Source organism: Cherax quadricarinatus, chromosome 86 (genome assembly GCF_038502225.1).
Source record: "Cherax quadricarinatus isolate ZL_2023a chromosome 86, ASM3850222v1, whole genome shotgun sequence".
NCBI lineage: Eukaryota > Metazoa > Arthropoda > Malacostraca > Decapoda > Parastacidae > Cherax > Cherax quadricarinatus.
In genome coordinates, this window is record NC_091377.1 from 1,364,985 (window position 1) to 1,385,397 (window position 20,413).

The window sequence follows — 20,413 nt, forward strand, 5'->3', positions numbered from 1 at the left end:
TACACACTAATGATTCATACAACTAGAAATGACCGCGTGTATTTTAAACATTAAAAGATGCCATGACTAGAATACTGAAGAACTATACGTGTATATATATATATATATATATATATATATATATATATATATATATATATATATATATATATATATATATATATATATATATATATAATCTTATTCAATAACAATACTGAAATATAGTATAAATACCCAGGAAAATATTTCTTCTTAAGACGAGCATTCTTGTTTAAATAAGTGTAAGAGTGTCATTACCATAGCTGGAACACTTTATCAGTAACACACGGATGTTAGAGGAAGTTACCCGTCCATTATCAAGTCACAGCATTGCCAGTTATGGCTTGATAATGGTCTAGGATAGACAGAAATGTTGTCTAGGGTTTCATGTCCGTATTGTGGGTTAGTTGTGAATTGTTCCGGCCACGGAATTGTGACTTTTATCTTTCAGCTTCAGCAGGTCTGGCTAATGTAAATAGGATAATGATGTACAATATCGACAAGTTGATAAGTAAGATTCATGTGCATCAATTAGGTATCTTTATTCCGAAACGTTTCGCCTAAATAGTAGCATTCATCACACTGAAGAAACCTACCGTGTAGGCGAAACGTTTCGGAATAAAGATACCTAACTGTTGCATATGTGTCTTACCTATCAAGTCTAGCTAATACTCTTATAGGTCTCTACGAGCAAGAGTAGCTAGTAACAGAACAATAGGAGACGACCCACAACAATTTACTGATATCCAGGTGCCTATTTACTGTTAGGTGAACAGGAGCAGGCACTGTAGACACAGGCGTTAAAGATAACCTCATCACAATTTTACGAAATCTGTCATTTCGTGCAAACAGTGTGAGCGAAACGTTGTCGATGTAGCTGACTCACGAAATCGTAATGTCCTTACCATATTGTGAGTATTTCATTCGATCATGTGGGTATCTCATACCACCGTGTGGGTGTCTCATACCACCGTGTGGGTGTCTCATACCACCGTGTGGGTGTCTCATACCACCGTGTAGGTGTCTCATACCACCGTGTAGGTGTCTCATACCACCGTGTGGGTGTCTCATACCATCACATACCCAAGCCATAGTCCTATTTCTTTAACATTTATCCGTGTGTTTATGGTCAACTGGAATATCCACGACTTCAATAGGAGATAAATTTATATAATTTGTATTCATAGAATAGCCCTTACATACATCTAGTGTATCTCTTAGGTAGTATCTAGGTAGACTGTCAACATTAGGTAACTTCTAGGTAGTCTGAATATCTGTGAAAAGCAAAAGGTGACTAGAGACACTGTCCTTGAAAAGGATCCTTAGAAAAGTATACGATTAGAATTGTCTCCCCAAAAAGTTTTTTTTTTTTCAGTGTCTTCTTTCCCCTAATAAATGAAACAATAGAGTTTCATGATTTCAAAGCAGAAAATACAAATAATTTTTTAAATTAATGTCAGCCACAGCACGGAAAGTGTCAGGGACTTATGTTACCCGTCAAAAAAAAGTGACTGTCAGCTTGTAGACGGAAGTACATGGGAAAAACAGCTAGTGGAGGACATTAGACTCCACACTTGGTAATGTTATTGGAAAGCTTTAGGTAGCTTCAAAAAAAAAGTTTTGTGTGAGTGGGTGGTAACTGGCCTACGGCACTGTTACACTGTTCCACTATCTTTTCGGTACTGTATACCATTCATGTACAACTTCTCATGAATAAAAAGGACTTGGTCCTGATAAGTAGCAGGACTACACATCAAGTTTCCAACCGTTCTATTTATTCATAGACAGTCGTTCATTTCGACTTATATTGCGTTTACGTTCGTATGATGCATCTACTAAGCCGTCTTAACCCCTTATGATGGAGCCGTCTTTACCCCTTATGATAGAGCCGTCTTTACCCCTTATGATAGAGCCGTCTTTACCCCTTATGATGGAGCCGTCTTTATCCCTTATGATGGAGCCGTCTTTACCCCTTATGATGGAGGCGGTTGTGTGAATCTTGTGAGTACAATGAAAGGAAAAGAAGGTTATGAATGAGCAGCTGCTCGGTGAAGATGGAAGCAAAGAACCAAGCTGGGAAGTACTCCAGGGTGATCAGTCCCAGAAGATTGTAGTTTCTCTCGGTGTAATCCCACGGACAGGCACCGTACTGCCTCAACACCATACCTGCTGACGAAAATCTTGTTAAGAAATGATTACATGGCTTGTTTTTGAAAAATATTAATGCTTACAGAGTGCAATAACAGTAGTAGTAGTACTAGTAGTAGTAGTAGTAGTAGTAGTAGTAGCAGTAACAACAATAACAACAAAAGTATTAATAATTATTGAATTTGTTGCAGTAGTTTACTATTATTATCATTATTATTATTAATAGTAGTGTAGTAATAGTAGTAACAGAAATTCTGGCAATAAAAATAACATTTATAATTTAAAAAGCTTTCATATAATTTTTTTAATCTAATTATTCCAGTTCAATTAGCTTACCAAATTAGGTCACACAAGCTGTGACTGTCTAGTAACTTTGTTTTATCTATATTTGACCAGTGACGTGTGCGCAACATTTGGGTATCTCTAACTGTGACTATAGACGTAAAAATCTAGGTAACTAACTGTGACTATAGACGTATAAATCTAGGTATCTCTAACTGTGACTATAGACGTAAAAATCTAGGTATCTCTAACTGTGACTATAGACGTAAAAATCTAGGTATCTCAAACTGTGACTATAGACGTAAAAATCTAGGTATCTCTGTGACTATAGACGTAAAAATCTGGGTATCTCTAACTGTGACTATAGACGTAAAAATCTGGGTATCTCTAACTGTGACTATAGACGTAAAAATCTGGGTATCTCTAACTGTGACTATAGACGTAAAAATCTAGGTATCTCTAACTGTGACTATAGACGTAAAAATCTAGGTATCTCTAACTGTGACTATAGACGTAAAAATCTGGGTATCTCTAACTGTGACTATAGACGTAAAAATCTGGATATCTCTAACTGTGACTATAGACGTAAAAATCTAGGTATCTCTAACTGTGACTATAGACGTAAAAATCTAGGTATCTCTAACTGTGACTATAGACGTAAAAATCTAGGTATCTCTAACTGTGACTATAGACGAAAAAATCTAGGTATATCTAACTGACTATAGACGTAAAAATCTGGGTATCTCTAACTGTGACTAGACATAAAAATCTGAGTATCTCTAGCTGTGGCTACAAACATAAAAATCCGGGTATCTCTAGCTTTGACTATAGACATAAAAATCTGGGTATCTCCGTGACTAGACATAAAAATCTGAGTATCTCTAGCTGTGACTATAGACGTAAAAATCTGGGTATCTCTAGCTCTGACTAGACAAAAATCTGAGTATCTCTTGCTTTGACTATAGACATAAAAATCTGGGTATGTCTAGCAGTGAGTATAGACATGAAAATCTGGGTATCTCTAGCTCTGACTATAGACGTTTACATGCCAGTATCTCTCAGATACAGACAAGTATATCACATGTGTTTTATACGTGATCTTGTCTTCATTATGTACCTCCTGATGTAATCATACGGGGTACCTGCTTATCTAATGAGGTACTCAGGAGGTAAAGTAGACGGTGCTTTACCTGTAGTAAACTCCCAGACGTAGGTCCAAACGACGTAGAGGAGGCCTCGCACCAGGAGGGGAAGGGTAGAGTGGTAGATACGGTAAAATTTCTCGACCACCAAACTACCGATGCCGTAGATGAAGAGCGACCATACGCTAGTGCAGCCTGGTGACACGAGGGTGATGTTAGTATTGCATGAGGCATAGTGCAAGTAGTAGTGGTGATAGTAGTAGTAGTGGTAGTAGTAGTACTAGTAGTAGTGGTAGTAGTAGTACTAGTAGTAGTGGTAGTAATAGTAGTAGTAGTAGTAGTAGTAGTACCAGTAGTAGTAGTAATAGTAGTAGTAGTAGTACCAGTAGTAGTAGTAATAGTAGTAGTGGTAGTAGTAGTACCAGTAGTAGTAGTAGCAGTGGTGGTGATAGTAGTAGTAGCAGTGGTGGTGATAGTAGTAGTAGTGGTAGTAGTAGTACTAGTAGTAGTGTTAGTAGTAGTACTAGTAGTAGTGGTAGTAATAGTAGTAGTAGTAGTAGTAGTACCAGTAGTAGTAGTAATAGTAGTAGTAGTAGTAGTACCAGTAGTAGTAGTAATAGTAGTAGTGGTAGTAGTAGTATCAGTAGTAGTGGTAGTAGTAGTAGTAGTAGTGGTAATAGTAGTACTAGTAGTAGTGGTAGTAGTACCAGTAGTACTAGTAGTGGTGGTAGTAGTAGTAGTGGTAGTGGTGGTGGTGGTAGTAGTAGTTGTGGTAGCAGTAGGAGATGTACAAGGAGGAGGAAGAGGAGGAGAGAAAAAATGACAAAACAAAAGACTATTCATTAAAAGCCTTAACAAAAAATCCTTGAAAAACGCATATGGGCTCAGTCCTCGAGTCTGCAGCCCCAGAGTGAAGCCCTCACATAACGAGTCTGCAGCCCCAGAGTGAAGCCCTCACATAACGAGTCTGCAGCCCCAGAGTGAAGCCCTCACATAACGAGTCTGCAGCCCCAGAGTGAAGCCCTCACATAACGAGTCTGCAGCCCCAGAGTGAAGCCCTCACATAACGAGTCTGCAGCCCCAGAGTGAAGCCCTCACATAACGAGTCTGCAGCCCCAGAGTGAAGCCCTCACATAACGAGTCTGCAGCCCCAGAGTGAAGCCCTCACATAACGAGTCTGCAGCCCCAGAGTGAAGCCCTCACATAACGAGTCTGCAGCCCCAGAGTGAAGCCCTCACATAACGAGTCTGCAGCCCCAGAGTGAAGCCCTCACATAACGAGTCTGCAGTCCCAGAGTGAAGCCCTCACATAACGAGTCTGCAGCCCCAGAGTGAAGCCCTCACATAACGAGTCTGCAGCCCCAGAGTGAAGCCCTCACATAACGAGTCTGCAGCCCCAGAGTGAAGCCCTCACATAACGAGTCTGCAGCCCCAGAGTGAAGCCCTCACATAACGAGTCTGCAGCCCCAGAGTGAAGCCCTCACATAACGAGTCTGCAGCCCCAGAGTGAAGCCCTCACATAACGAGTCTGCAGTCCCAGAGTGAAGCCCTCACATAACGAGTCTGCAGCCCCAGAGTGAAGCCCTCACATAACGAGTCTGCAGCCCCAGAGTGAAGCCCTCACATAACGAGTCTGCAGCCCCAGAGTGAAGCCCTCACATAACGAGTCTGCAGCCCCAGAGTGAAGCCCTCACATAACGAGGCTGCAGCCCCAGAGTGAAGCCCTCACATAACGAGTCTGCAGCCCCAGAGTGAAGCCCTCACATAACGAGTCTGCAGCCCCAGAGTGAAGCCCTCACATAACGAGTCTGCAGCCCCAGAGTGAAGCCCTCACATAACGAGTCTGCAGCCCCAGAGTGAAGCCCTCACATAACGAGTCTGCAGCCCCAGAGTGAAGCCCTCACATAACGAGTCTGCAGCCCCAGAGTGAAGCCCTCACATAACGAGTCTGCAGCCCCAGAGTGAAGCCCTCACATAACGAGTCTGCAGTCCCAGAGTGAAGCCCTCACATAACGAGTCTGCAGCCCCAGAGTGAAGCCCTCACATAACGAGTCTGCAGCCCCAGAGTGAAGCCCTCACATAACGAGTCTGCAGCCCCAGAGTGAAGCCCTCACATCACGAGTCTGCAGCCCCAGAGTGACGCCCTCACCTCACGAGTCTGCAGCCCCCTCACATAACGAGTCTGCAAGCCCTCACATAACGAGTCTGCAGCCCCAGAGTGAAGCCCTCACATAACGAGTCTGCAGCCCCAGAGTGAAGCCCTCACATAACGAGTCTGCAGCCCCAGAGTGAAGCCCTCACATAACGAGTCTGCAGCCCCAGAGTGAAGCCCTCACATAACGAGTCTGCAGCCCCAGAGTGAAGCCCTCACATAACGAGTCTGCAGCCCCAGAGTGAAGCCCTCACATAACGAGTCTGCAGCCCCAGAGTGAAGCCCTCACATAACGAGTCTGCAGCCCCAGAGTGAAGCCCTCACATAACGAGTCTGCAGCCCCAGAGTGAAGCCCTCACATAACGAGTCTGCAGCCCCAGAGTGAAGCCCTCACATAACGAGTCTGCAGCCCCAGAGTGAAGCCCTCACATAACGAGTCTGCAGCTCCAGAGTGAAGCCCTCACATAACGAGTCTGCAGCCCCAGAGTGAAGCCCTCACATAACGAGTCTGCAGCCTCAGAGTGAAGCCCTCACATAACGAGTCTGCAGCCCCAGAGTGAAGCCCTCACATAACGAGTCTGCAGCCCCAGAGTGAAGCCCTCACATAACGAGTCTGCAGCCCCAGAGTGAAGCCCTCACATAACGAGTCTGCAGCCCCAGAGTGAAGCCCTCACATAACGAGTCTGCAGCCCCAGAGTGAAGCCCTCACATAACAAGTCTGCAGCCCCAGAGTGAAGCCCTCACATAACGAGTCTGCAGCCCCAGAGTGAAGCCCTCACATAACGAGTCTGCAGCCCCAGAGTGAAGCGCTCACATAACGAGTCTGCAGCCCCAGAGTGAAGCCCTCACATAACGAGTCTGCAGCCCCAGAGTGAAGCCCTCACATAACGAGTCTGCAGCCCCAGAGTGAAGCCCTCACATAACGAGTCTGCAGCCCCAGGGTGAAGCCCTCACATAACGAGTCTGCAGCCCCCCTCACATAACGAGTCTGCAGCCCCAGAGTGAAGCCCTCACATAACGAGTCTGCAGCCCCAGAGTGAAGCCCTCACATAACGAGTCTGAGCCTCAGAGTGAAGCCCTCACATAACGAGTCTGCCCCAGAGTGAAGCCCTCACATAACGAGTCTGCAGCCCCACATAACGAGTCTGCAAGAGTGAAGCCCTCACATAACGAGTCTGCAGCCCCAGAGTGAAGCCCTCACATAACGAGTCTGCAGCCACAGAGTGAAGCCCTCACATAACGAGTCTGCAGAGTGAAGCCCTCACATAACGAGTCTGCAGCCCCAGAGTGAAGCCCTCACATAACGAGTCTGCAGCCTCAGAGTGAAGCCCTCACATAACGAGTCTGCAGCCCCAGAGTGAAACCCTCACATAACGAGTCTGCAGCCCCAGAGTGAAGCCCTCACATAATGAGTCTGCAGCCTCAGAGTGAAGCCCTCACATAACGAGGCTGCAGCCCCAGAGTGAAGCCCTCACATAACGAGTCTGCAGCCCCAGAGTGAAGCCCTCACATAACGAGTCTGCAGCCCCAGAGTGAAGCCCTCACATAACGAGTCTGCAGCCCCAGAGTGAAGCCCTCACATAACGAGTCTGCAGCCCCAGAGTGAAGCCCTCACATAACGAGTCTGCAGCCCCAGAGTGAAGCCCTCACACAACGAGACTGCAGCCCCAGAGTGAAGCCCTCACATAACGAGTCTGCAGCCCCAGAGTGAAGCCCTCACATAACGAGTCTGCAGCCCCAGAGTGAAGCCCTCACATAACGAGTCTGCAGCCCCAGAGTGAAGCCCTCACATAACGAGTCTGCAGCCCCAGAGTGAAGCCCTCACATAACGAGTCTGCAGCCCCAGAGTGAAGCCCTCACATAACGAGTCTGCAGCCCCAGAGTGAAGCCCTCACATAACGAGTCTGCAGCCCCAGAGTGAAGCCCTCACATAACGAGTCTGCAGCCCCAGAGTGAAGCCCTCACATAACGAGTCTGCAGCCCCAGAGTGAAGCCCTCACATAACGAGTCTGCAGCCCCAGAGTGAAGCCCTCACATAACGAGTCTGCAGCCCCTGAGTGAAGCCCTCACATAACGAGTCTGCAGCCCCAGAGTGAAGCCCTCACATAACGAGTCTGCAGCCCCAGAGTGAAGCCCTCACATAACGAGTCTGCAGCCCCAGAGTGAAGCCCTCACATAACGAGTCTGCAGCCCCAGAGTGAAGCCCTCACATAACGAGTCTGCAGCCCCAGAGTGAAGCCCTCACATAACGAGTCTGCAGCCCCAGAGTGAAGCCCTCACATAACGAGTCTGCAGCCCCAGAGTGAAGCCCTCACATAACGAGTCTGCAGCCCCAGAGTGAAGCCCTCACAGAACGAGTCTGCAGCCCCAGAGTGAAGCCCTCACATAACGAGTCTGCAGCCCCAGAGTGAAGCCCTCACATAACGAGTCTGCAGCCCCAGAGTGAAGCCCTCACATAACGAGTCTGCAGCCCCAGAGTGAAGCCCTCACATAACGAGTCTGCAGCCCCAGAGTGAAGCCCTCACATAACGAGTCTGCAGCCCCAGAGTGAAGCCCTCACATAACGAGTCTGCAGCCCCAGAGTGAAGCCCTCACATAACGAGTCTGCAGCCCCAGAGTGAAGCCCTCACATAACGAGTCTGCAGCCCCAGAGTGAAGCCCTCACATAACGAGTCTGCAGCCCCAGAGTGAAGCCCTCACATAACGAGTCTGCAGCCCCAGAGTGAAGCCCTCACATAACGAGTCTGCAGCCCCAGAGTGAAGCCCTCACATAACGAGTCTGCAGCCCCAGAGTGAAGCCCTCACATAACGAGTCTGCAGCCCCAGAGTGAAGCCCTCACATAACGAGTCTGCAGCCCCAGAGTGAAGCCCTCACATAACGAGTCTGCAGCCCCAGAGTGAAGCCCTCACATAACGAGTCTGCAGCCCCAGAGTGAAGCCCTCACATAACGAGTCTGCAGCCCCAGAGTGAAGCCCTCACATAACGAGTCTGCAGCCCCAGAGTGAAGCCCTCACATAACGAGTCTGCAGCCCCAGAGTGAAGCCCTCACATAACGAGTCTGCAGCCCCAGAGTGAAGCCCTCACATAACGAGTCTGCAGCCCCAGAGTGAAGCCCTCACATAACGAGTCTGCAGCCCCAGAGTGAAGCCCTCACATAACGAGTCTGCAGCCCCAGAGTGAAGCCCTCACATAACGAGTCTGCAGCCCCAGAGTGAAGCCCTCACATAACGAGTCTGCAGCCCCAGAGTGAAGCCCTCACATAACGAGTCTGCAGCCCCAGAGTGAAGCCCTCACATAACGAGTCTGCAGCCCCAGAGTGAAGCCCTCAAATAACGAGTCTGCAGCCCCAGAGTGAAGCCCTCACATAACGAGTCTGCAGCCCCAGAGTGAAGCCCTCACATAACGAGTCTGCAGCCCCAGAGTGAAGCCCTCACATAACGAGTCTGCAGCCCCAGAGTGAAGCCCTCACATAACGAGTCTGCAGCCCCAGAGTGAAGCCCTCACATAACGAGTCTGCAGCCCCAGAGTGAAGCCCTCACATAACGAGTCTGCAGCCCCAGAGTGAAGCCCTCACATAACGAGTCTGCAGCCCCAGAGTGAAGCCCTCACATAACGAGTCTGCAGCCCCAGAGTGAAGCCCTCACATAACGAGTCTGCAGCCCCAGAGTGAAGCCCTCACATAACGAGTCTGCAGCCCCAGAGTGAAGCCCTCACATAACGAGTCTGCAGCCCCAGAGTGAAGCCCTCACATAACGAGTCTGCAGCCCCAGAGTGAAGCCCTCACATAACGAGTCTGCAGCCCCAGAGTGAAGCCCTCACATAACGAGTCTGCAGCTCCAGAGTGAAGCCCTCACATAACGAGTCTGCAGCCCCAGAGTGAAGCCCTCACATAACGAGTCTGCAGCCCCAGAGTGAAGCCCTCACATAACGAGTCTGCAGCCCCAGAGTGAAGCCCTCACATAACGAGTCTGCAGCCCCAGAGTGAAGCCCTCACATAACGAGTCTGCAGCCCCAGAGTGAAGCCCTCACATAACGAGTCTGCAGCCCCAGAGTGAAGCCCTCACATAACGAGTCTGCAGCTCCAGAGTGAAGCCCTCACATAACGAGTATGCAGCCCCAGAGTGAAGCCCTCACATAACGAGTCTGCAGTCCCAGAGTGAAGCCCTCACATAACGAGTCTGCAGCCCCAGAGTGAAGCCCTCACATAACGAACACAAAGGACAAGTTCGTCACCAAGCTTGTACCGGAAATGAGAAACAAATATTACGATAAAATTGACAATTAATTTAAATTTTGAAGAGGAATATTTAAATAACGTTTCGATTCCTCCCTGACATCGTCAAGTGACATTTAAGGAAATAGATAAATAAATAAATACATATAATGACTGATAAAATGTTGAAGAAGAGGAGATATGATTAAGACATACAACGTACTTACGGAGCAAAACCAATGTGACCAACATAATATATATCACGACGGTCAGCTGTAACTAAAGCGGCGGGTCCAAGAGCCATTGCTCAGCTACTACAAAATTATTTAAGTGAACATAAAGACACATACACACATACAGGAGAATTAGGGGAGGGATATGATAATGATGTACAAAATACTGAGAGGAACTGACAGGGTGAACTAAGGAAGAACGATGTAGATACAGGATACAGAACAAGAGGACACAACTGGAAACTGAAAACTCAGATGAGTCATGGGGATGTTAGGTAGTATTTCTTCAGCCACAGAGTTCTCAGAAAGTGGAAGAATCTGGAGAATGATGTCGTAGAGGCAGGATCCATACATAGCTTTAAGGTGAGGTAGATTATGGCTCATGGAGCAGGGAGGCGGGGACAGGAACTATAAATCGACCCCTGCAATCACATACAGGTGAGCACACACACACACACACACACACACACACACACACACACACACACACACATATAGAGGAGCTATGAATCGACCCCTGCAACCACAACTAGGTGAGTACACAGACACACGCACACACACTCACACAAACACACACACATGATAACGACATATAAAATACTGAGAGGAATTGACAAGGTGGATAGAGACAGAATGTTCCAGAGATGGGACACAGCAACAGGGGGTGCCCAGTTGGAAGTTGAAGACACAGATGAATCACAGAGATGTTAGGAAGTATTTCTTCAGTCACAGAGTTGTCAGGGAGTGGAATAGTTTGAGAAGCGATGTAGCGGTGGCAGGAACCATTCATAGCTTTAAGAAGAGGTATGATAAAACTAATGGTGCAGAGAGAGTGACCCAGTAGCGGCCAGTGAAGAGGCGGGGCCAGGGGCTATGACTAAACCCCTGCAACCACAGCGAGGTGAGTACACACACACACACACACACACACACACACACACCTAGCCTTCCAATAGACTACTATCCACAAGCATAAACACGACGAAATAAACACACAAATACCTTATTTAGAATACGTAATCAAGACCAGCTCATACGAATGTGTTAAACCGTCTCTCAGTATTTGCTCAGCTTGGACACAGGCACCACTCAAAGATCTGTAATTATCACCTATTTACCAAACACCTGTCCAAAATACTCTCACACTTCTATCAGCTTATTTTCTCTCTCACGTTTCTTTCAATACTGCTGGGGTCACCCCGTGGCCTGGTTGGCAAAGGTCTTGCTTCACACACTGAGGGCCTTGGTTCGATTCCCGGCGGGGTAGAAACGTTTCGACGAGTTTCCTTACACCTGTTCAACTAGCAGCAAATAGGTATCTGGGTGTTAGTCGATTGGTGTGGGTAGCATCCTGGGGGACACGACTGAGAACCCCAATAGAAATGAGACAGACAGTTCTTGATGAAACCGGTTCATTACGAAGCCTTCGATTTGAGGGTTCTAATGGCTGACAGTTCATTAGGGGCAAGCTAAGTTAGTAACTGGACATTTCTACAAGCTAAGTTAGTAACTGGACATAACTACAAGCTAAGTTAGTGACTGGACATCACTACAAGCTAAGTTAGTAACTGGACATTTCTACAAGCTAAGTTAGTGACTGGACATCACTACAAGCTAAGTTAGTAACTGGACATAACTACAAGCTAAGTTAGTGACTGGACATCACTACAAGCTAAGTTAGTAACTGGACATAACTACAAGCTAAGTTAGTAACTGAACATCACTACAAGCTAAGTTAGCAACTGGACATCACTACAAGCTAAGTTAGTAACTGGACATTACTACAAGCTAAGTTAGTAACTGGACATCACTACAAGCTAAGTTAGTAACTGGACATAACTACAAGCTAAGTTAGTAACTGGACATAACTACAAACTATGTTAGTGACTGGACATCACTACAAGCTAAGTTAGTAACTGGACATAACTAAAAGCTAAGTTAGTAACTGGACATAACTACAAGCTAAGTTAGTAATTGGACATCACTACAAGCTAAGTTAGTAACTGGACATCACTACAAGCTAAGTTAGCAACTGAACATAACTACAAGCTAAGTTAGTAACTGGACATCACTACAAGCTAAGTTAGTAACTGGACATCACTACAGGCTAAGTTAGTAACTGGACATAACTACAAGCTAAGTTAGTGACTGGACATCACTACAAGCTAAGTTAGTAACTGGACATAACTACAAGCTAAGTTAGTAACTGGACATCACTACAAGCTAAGTTGGTGACTGGACATCACTACAAGCTAAGTTAGTAACTGGACATCACTACAAGCTAAGTTAGTGACTGGACATCACTACAAGCTATGTTAGTAACTGGACATCACTACAAGCTAAGTTAGCAACTGAACATAACTACAAGCTAAGTTAGTAACTGGACATCACTACAAGCTAAGTTAGTAACTGGACATCACTACAGGCTAAGTTAGTAACTGGACATAACTACAAGCTAAGTTAGTAACTGGACATAACTACAAGCTAAGTTAGTAACTGGACATAACTACAAGCTAAGTTAGTAACTGGACATAACTACAAGCTAAGTTAGTGACTGGACATCACTACAAGCTAAGTTAGTAACTGGACATAACTACAAGCTAAGTTAGTAACTGGACATCACTACAAGCTAAGTTAGTGACTGGACATCACTACAAGCTAAGTTAGTAACTGGACATCACTACAAGCTAAGTTAGTGACTGGACATAACTACAAGCTAAGTTAGTAACTGGACATCACTACAAGCTAAGTTAGCAACTGAACATAACTACAAGCTAAGTTAGTAACTGGACATCACTACAGGCTAAGTTAGTAACTGGACATAACTACAAGCTAAGTTAGTAACTGGACATAACTACAAGCTAAGTTAGTAACTGGACATAACTACAAGCTAAGTTAGTAACTGGACATAACTACAAGCTAAGTTAGTGACTGGACATCACTACAAGCTAAGTTAGTAACTGGACATCACTACAAGCTAAGTTAGTGACTGGACATCACTACAAGCTAAGTTAGTGACTGGACATCACTACAAGCTAAGTTAGTGACTGGACATCACTACAAGCTAAGTTAGTGACTGGACATCACTACAAGCTAAGTTAGTAACTGAACATCACTACAAGCTAAGTTAGCAACTGGACATCACTACAAGCTAAGTTAGTAACTGGACATCACTACAAACTAAGTTAGTAACTGGACATAACTACAAAGTTAGTAACTGGGCATCACTACAAGCTAAGTTAGTAACTGGACATCACTACAAGCTAAGTTAGTAACTGGACATAACTACAAGCTAAGTTAGTAACTGGACATAACTACAAGCTAAGTTAGTAACTGGACATAACTACAAGCTAAGTTAGTAACTGGACATCACTACAAGCTAAGTTAGTAACTGGACATCAATACAAGCTAAGTTAGTAACTGGACATAACTACAAGCTAAGTTAGTAACTGGACATAACTACAAGCTAAGTTAGTAACTGGACATAACTACAAGCTAAGTTAGTAACTGGACATCACTACAAGCTAAGTTAGCAACTGGACATCACTACAAGCTAAGTTAGCAACTCGACATAACTACAAGCTAAGTTAGCAACTGGACATAACTACAAGCTAAGTTAGCAACTGGACATCACTACAAGCTAAGTTAGTAACTGGACATCACTACAAGCTAAGTTAGCAACTGGACATCACTACAAGCTAAGTTAGCAACTGGACATAACTACAAGCTAAGTTAGCAACTGGACATAACTACAAGCTAAGTTAGTAACTGGACATAACTACAAGCTAAGTTAGTAACTGGACATCACTACAAGCTAAGTTAGTAACTGGACATCAATACAAGCTAAGTTAGTAACTGGACATAACTACAAGCTAAGTTAGTAACTGGACATAACTACAAGCTAAGTTAGTAACTGGACATAACTACAAGCTAAGTTAGTAACTGGACATCACTACAAGCTAAGTTAGCAACTGGACATCACTACAAGCTAAGTTAGCAACTGGACATAACTACAAGCTAAGTTAGCAACTGGACATCACTACAAGCTAAGTTAGCAACTGGACATCACTACAAGCTAAGTTAGTAACTGGACATAACTACAAGCTAAGTTAGTAACTGGACATCGTCTGCAGAATTTGTTCAGCTAACAATTTCTGTCATGTAGTCTGACATGTCAGACTGAAGAATACAGATGCTTCCTACTGACCTTCTCAGTCAGACTCTAAATAAACTTATTGTGAATATCGGCACAAAATTATCGTAGTAAAATGCAGGAGTGCAAGACACTAAATTATAAATATTAAAATTAGGGATTGTTTAGCAGATTCATATCTATATATATATATATATATATATATATATATATATATATATATATATATATACAGTTCCTTGATAATGTGAGTAGTCACGAAAGCGCTTGGAATTTCTCTATTCTTTCAGAGTGGTTGTTTTGCATATATATATATATATATATATATATATATATATAAATATAAATATATATATTTATATATATATATATATATATATATATATATATATATATATATATATATATATAATATACATATATATATATTCACTTAGTTCCTGACTAACTAGTCGTCGATATTCATGCAGCGATCGTCAACAGCCTGATTGACCAAGCAGTCACTTCAATGACCTAGTCTGTGACCCAGAACACAGCCATCACGGTCTTGTGCAACAGTCGGCAGAACTCCCCATGTAACAAAAAAATAGAGAGAGGTAATATAGGAATTTGGTATTCAAATGAGATGGAATTACAGGAAATATTAGCTCTAGATAAATACTGTTAATAAATACCAGTTTACCTAGTTTACAACCATGAAATATAAGACCTTAATTACAAGTGCAATAACTTAGTTTACACACATAAGTAACCCTTAATTAAGGTCTTCAGAGACCTAAACCTAGACTAAATAAAAAAGGAAAAAATATTAATGCTTACTGGAGACGCTAATATTAAACTGCGTCAATTTTATGAACCTCAAATCGAAGGCTTCCTAATGAACCGTCAGCCTTTAGAACCCTCAAATCGAAGGCTTCCTAATGAACCGTCAGCCTTTAGAACCCTCAAATCGAAGGCTTCCTAATGAACTGTCAGCCTTTAGAACCCTCAAATCGAAGGCTTCCTAATGAACTGTCAGCCTTTAGAACCCTCAAATCGAAGGCTTCCTAATGAACCGTCAGCCTTTAGAACCCTCAAATCGAAGGCTTCCTAATGAACTGTCAGCCTTTAGAACCCTCAAATCAAAGTCTTCCTAATGAACCGTCAACCTTTAGAACCCTCAAATGGAAGGCTTCCTAATGAACTGTCAGCCTTTAGAACCCTCAAATCAAAGGCTTCCTAATGAACTGTCAACCTTTAGAACCCTCTAATGGAAGGCTTCCTAATGAACTGTCAGCCTTTAGAACCCTCAATGCGAAGGCTTCCTAATGAACTGTCAGCCTTTAGAACCCTCAAATGGAAGGCTTCCTAATGAACCGTCAACCTTTAGAACCCTCAAATGGAAGGCTTCCTAATGAACTGTCAGCCTTTAGAACCCTCAAATCAAAGGCTTCCTAATGTACTGTCAGTCTTTAGAACCCTCGAATCGAAGGCTTCCTAATGAACTGTCAGCCTTTAGAACCCTCAAATCGAAGGCTTCCTAATGAACTGTCAGCCTTCAGAACCCTCAAATCGAAGGCTTCCTAATGAACCGTCAGCCTTTAGAACCCTCAAATCGAAGGCTTCCTAATGAACTGTCAGCCTCTAGAACCCTCAAATCAAAGGCTTCCTAATGAACTGTCAGTCTTTAGAACCCTCGAATCGAAGGCTTCCTAATGAACTGTCAGCCTTTAGAACCCTCAAATCGAAGGCTTGCTAATGAACTGTCAGCCTTCAGAACCCTCAAATCGAAGGCTTCCTAATGAACCGTCAGCCTTTAGAACCCTCAAATCGAAGGCTTCCTAATGAACTGTCAGCCTTTAGAACCCTCAAATCGAAGGCTTCCTAATGAACTGTCAGCCTTTAGAACCCTCAAATCAAAGGCTTCCTAATGAACTGTCAACCTTTAGAACCCTCAAATCGAAGGCTTTCTAATGAGCCGTCAGTCTTTAGAACCCTCAAATCGAAGGCTTCCTAATGAACTGTCAACCTTTAGAACCCTCAAATCGAAGGCTTTCTAATGAGCCGTCAGTCTTTAGAACCCTCAAATCGAAGGCTTCCTAATGAACTGTCAGTCTTTAGAACCCTCGAATCGAAGGCTTCCTAATGAACTGTCAGTCTTTAGAACCCTCAAATCGAAGGCTTCCTAATGAACTGTCAGCCTTTAGAACCCTCAAATCGAAGGCTTCCTAATGAACCGTCAACCTTTAGAACCCTCAAATCGAAGGCTTCCTAATGAACTGTCAGCCTTTAGAACCCTCAAATCGAAGGCTTCCTAATGAACCGTCAACCTTTAGTACCCTCAAATCGAAGGCTTCCTAATGAACCGTCAACCTTTAGTACCCTCAAATCGAAGGCTTCCTAATGAACTGTCAGCCTTTAGAACCCTCAAATCGAAGGCTTCCTAATGAACTGTCGGCCTTTAGAACCCTCAAATCGAAGGCTTCCTAATAAACTGTCAGCCTTTAGAACCCTCAAATGGAAGGCTTGCTAATGAACTGTCAGCCTTTAGAACCCTCAAATCGAAGGCTTCCTGATGAACTGTCAGCCTTTAGAACCCTCAAATCGAAGGCTTTCTAATGAACCGTCAACCTTTAGAACCCTCAAATCGAAGGCTTCCTAATGAACTGTCAGCCTTTAGAACCCTCAAATCGAAGGCTTCCTAATGAACCGTCAGCCTTTAGAACCCTCAAATCGAAGGGTTTCTAATGAACCGTCAGCCTTTAGAACACTCAAATCGAAGGCTTCCTAATGAACTGTCAGCCTTTAGAACCCTCAAATCGAAGGCTTCCTAATGAACCGTCAGCCTTTAGAATCCTCAAATCGAAGGCTTCCTAATGAACCGTCAGCCTTTAGAACCCTCAAATCGAAGGCTTCCTAATGAACTGTCAGCCTTTAGAACCCTCAAATCGAAGGCTTCCTAATGAACTGTCAGCCTTTAGAACCCTCAAATCGAAGGCTTCCTAATGAACCGTCAGCCTTTAGAACCCTCAAATCGAATGCTTCCTAATGAACTGTCAGCCTTTAGAACCCTCAAATCGAAGGCTTCCTAATGAACTGTCAGCCTTAAGAACCCTCAAATCGATGGCTTCCTAATGAACTGTCAGCCTTTAGAACCCTCAAATCGAAGGCTTCCTAATGAACTGTCAGCCTTTAGAACCCTCAAATCGAAGGCTTCCTAATGAACCGTCAGCCTTTAGAACCCTCAAATCGAATGCTTCCTAATGAACTGTCAGCCTTAAGAACCCTCAAATCGATGGCTTCCTAATGAACTGTCACTCATACGAACCCCAAATCAAAGGCTTAATAATGAACCGTCAAGCATTAGAACCCTCAAAGCGAAGTCTTCCTAATGAACCACCAGACAAAAGAACCCCACGAAGAAATTTCCTGCATTTTGTAAACAAGAAAAAATTCTGCTGCAGTTTTGTCATCAATTAATCATAACGTGTGTGTAGGCCTACCTGCTAGCTTGAATAACGTACTAAAGTAGGCCTACCTGCTAGCTTGAATAACGTACTGAAGTAGGCTTTTTTAGTTTAAAACTTATTGTTCTAATTTCAACAGAACAAAGACTATATATATATATATATATATATATATATATATATATATATATATATATATATATATTTTTTTATATATATATATATATATATATATATATATTTATTTTTTTTATTATCACACCGGCCGATTCCCACCAAGGCAGGGTGGCCCGAAAAAGAAAAACTTTCACCATCATTCACTCCATCACTGTCTTGCCAGAAGGGTGCTTTACACTACAGTTTTTAAACTGCAACATTAACACCCCTCCTTCAGAGTGCAGGCACTGTACTTCCCATCTCCAGGACTCAAGTCCGGCCTGCCGGTTTCCCTGAATCCCTTCATAAATGTTACTTTGCTCACACTCCAACAGCACGTCAAGTATTAAAAACCATTTGTCTCCATTCACTCCTATCAAACACGCTCACGCATGCCTGCTGGAAGTCCAAGCCCCTCGCACACAAAACCTCCTTTACCCCCTCCCTCCAACCCTTCCTAGGCCGACCCCTACCCCGCCTTCCTTCCACTACAGACTGATACACTCTTGAAGTCATTCTGTTTCGCTCCATTCTCTCTACATGTCCGAACCACCTCAACAACCCTTCCTCAGCCCTCTGGACAACAGTTTTGGTAATCCCGCACCTCCTCCTAACTTCCAAACTACGAATTCTCTGCATTATATTCACACCACACATTGCCCTCAGACATGACATCTCCACTGCCTCCAGCCTTCTCCTCGCTGCAACATTCATCACCCACGCTTCACACCCATATAAGAGCGTTGGTAAAACTATACTCTCATACATTCCCCTCTTTGCCTCCAAGGACAAAGTTCTTTGTCTCCACAGACTCCTAAGTGCACCACTCACTCTTTTTCCCTCATCAATTCTATGATTCACCTCATCTTTCATAGACCCATCCGCTGACACGTCCACTCCCAAATATCTGAATACGTTCACCTCCTCCATACTCTCTCCCTCCAATCTGATATTCAATCTTTCATCACCTAATCTTTTTGTTATCCTCATAACCTTACTCTTTCCTGTATTCACCTTTAATTTTCTTCTTTTGCACACCCTACCAAATTCATCCACCAATCTCTGCAACTTCTCTTCAGAATCTCCCAAGAGCACAGTGTCATCAGCAAAGAGCAGCTGTGACAACTCCCACTTTGTGTGTGATTCTTTATCTTTTAACTCCACGCCTCTTGCCAAGACCCTCGCATTTACTTCTCTTACAACCCCATCTATAAATATATTAAACAACCACGGTGACATCACACATCCTTGTCTAAGGCCTACTTTTACTGGGAAAAAATTTCCCTCTTTCCTACATACTCTAACTTGAGCCTCACTATCCTCGTAAAAACTCTTCACTGCTTTCAGTAACCTACCTCCTACACCATACACTTGCAACATCTGCCACATTGCCCCCCTATCCACCCTGTCATATGCCTTTTCCAAATCCATAAATGCCACAAAGACCTCTTTAGCCTTATCTAAATACTGTTCACTTATATGTTTCACTGTAAACACCTGGTCCACACACCCCCTACCTTTCCTAAAGCCTCCTTGTTCATCTGCTATCCTATTCTCCGTCTTACTCTTAATTCTTTCAATTATAACTCTACCATACACTTTACCAGGTACACTCAACAGACTTATCCCCCTATAATTTTTGCACTCTCTTTTTTCCCCTTTGCCTTTATACAAAGGAACTATGCATGCTCTCTGCCAATCCCTAGGTACCTTACCCTCTTCCATACATTTATTAAACAATTGCACCAACCACTCCAAAACTATATCCCCACCTGCTTTTAACATTTCTATCTTTATCCCATCAATCCCGGCTGCCTTACCCCCTTTCATTTTACCTACTGCCTCACGAACTTCCCCCACACTCACAACTGGCTCTTCCTCACTCCTACAAGATGTTATTCCTCCTTGCCCTATACACGAAATCACAGCTTCCCTATCTTCATCAACATTTAACAATTCCTCAAAATATTCCTTCCATCTTCCCAATACCTCTAACTCTCCATTTAATAACTCTCCTCTCCTATTTTTAACTGACAAATCCATTTGTTCTCTAGGCTTTCTTAACTTGTTAATCTCACTCCAAAACTTTTTCTTATTTTCAACAAAATTTGTTGATAACATCTCACCCACTCTCTCATTTGCTCTCTTTTTACATTGCTTCACCACTCTCTTAACCTCTCTCTTTTTCTCCATATACTCTTCCCTCCTTGCATCACTTCTACTTTGTAAAAACTTCTCATATGCTAACTTTTTCTCCCTTACTACTCTCTTTACATCATCATTCCACCAATCGCTCCTCTTCCCTCCTGCACCCACTTTCCTGTAACCACAAACTTCTGCTGAACACTCTAACACTACATTTTTAAACCTACCCCATACCTCTTCGACCCCATTGCCTATGCTCTCATTAGCCCATCTATCCTCCAATAGCTGTTTATATCTTACCCTAACTGCCTCCTCTTTTAGT

The 20,413-nt window shown here is 44.0% G+C and overlaps 1 protein-coding gene across 2 annotated transcripts in view; it reads right to left on the reverse strand.

Moving 5' to 3' along the window:
- Positions 1–183: 183 nt before the first annotated feature.
- Positions 184–20,413, reverse strand: part of LOC128702967 (transmembrane protein 229b) — a 77,957-nt gene continuing 57,727 nt past the window's right edge. For both annotated transcript variants that reach the window (XM_053797465.2, XM_053797464.2), the window contains exons 3-4: positions 3,642–3,788; positions 184–2,187 (exon numbers count right to left, since the gene is read on the reverse strand). In XM_053797465.2, the coding sequence (XP_053653440.2) occupies positions 1,988–2,187; positions 3,642–3,788 (347 nt within the window). In that variant the 3' untranslated portion in view covers positions 184–1,987. The remainder of the gene's footprint in view (positions 2,188–3,641; positions 3,789–20,413) is intronic.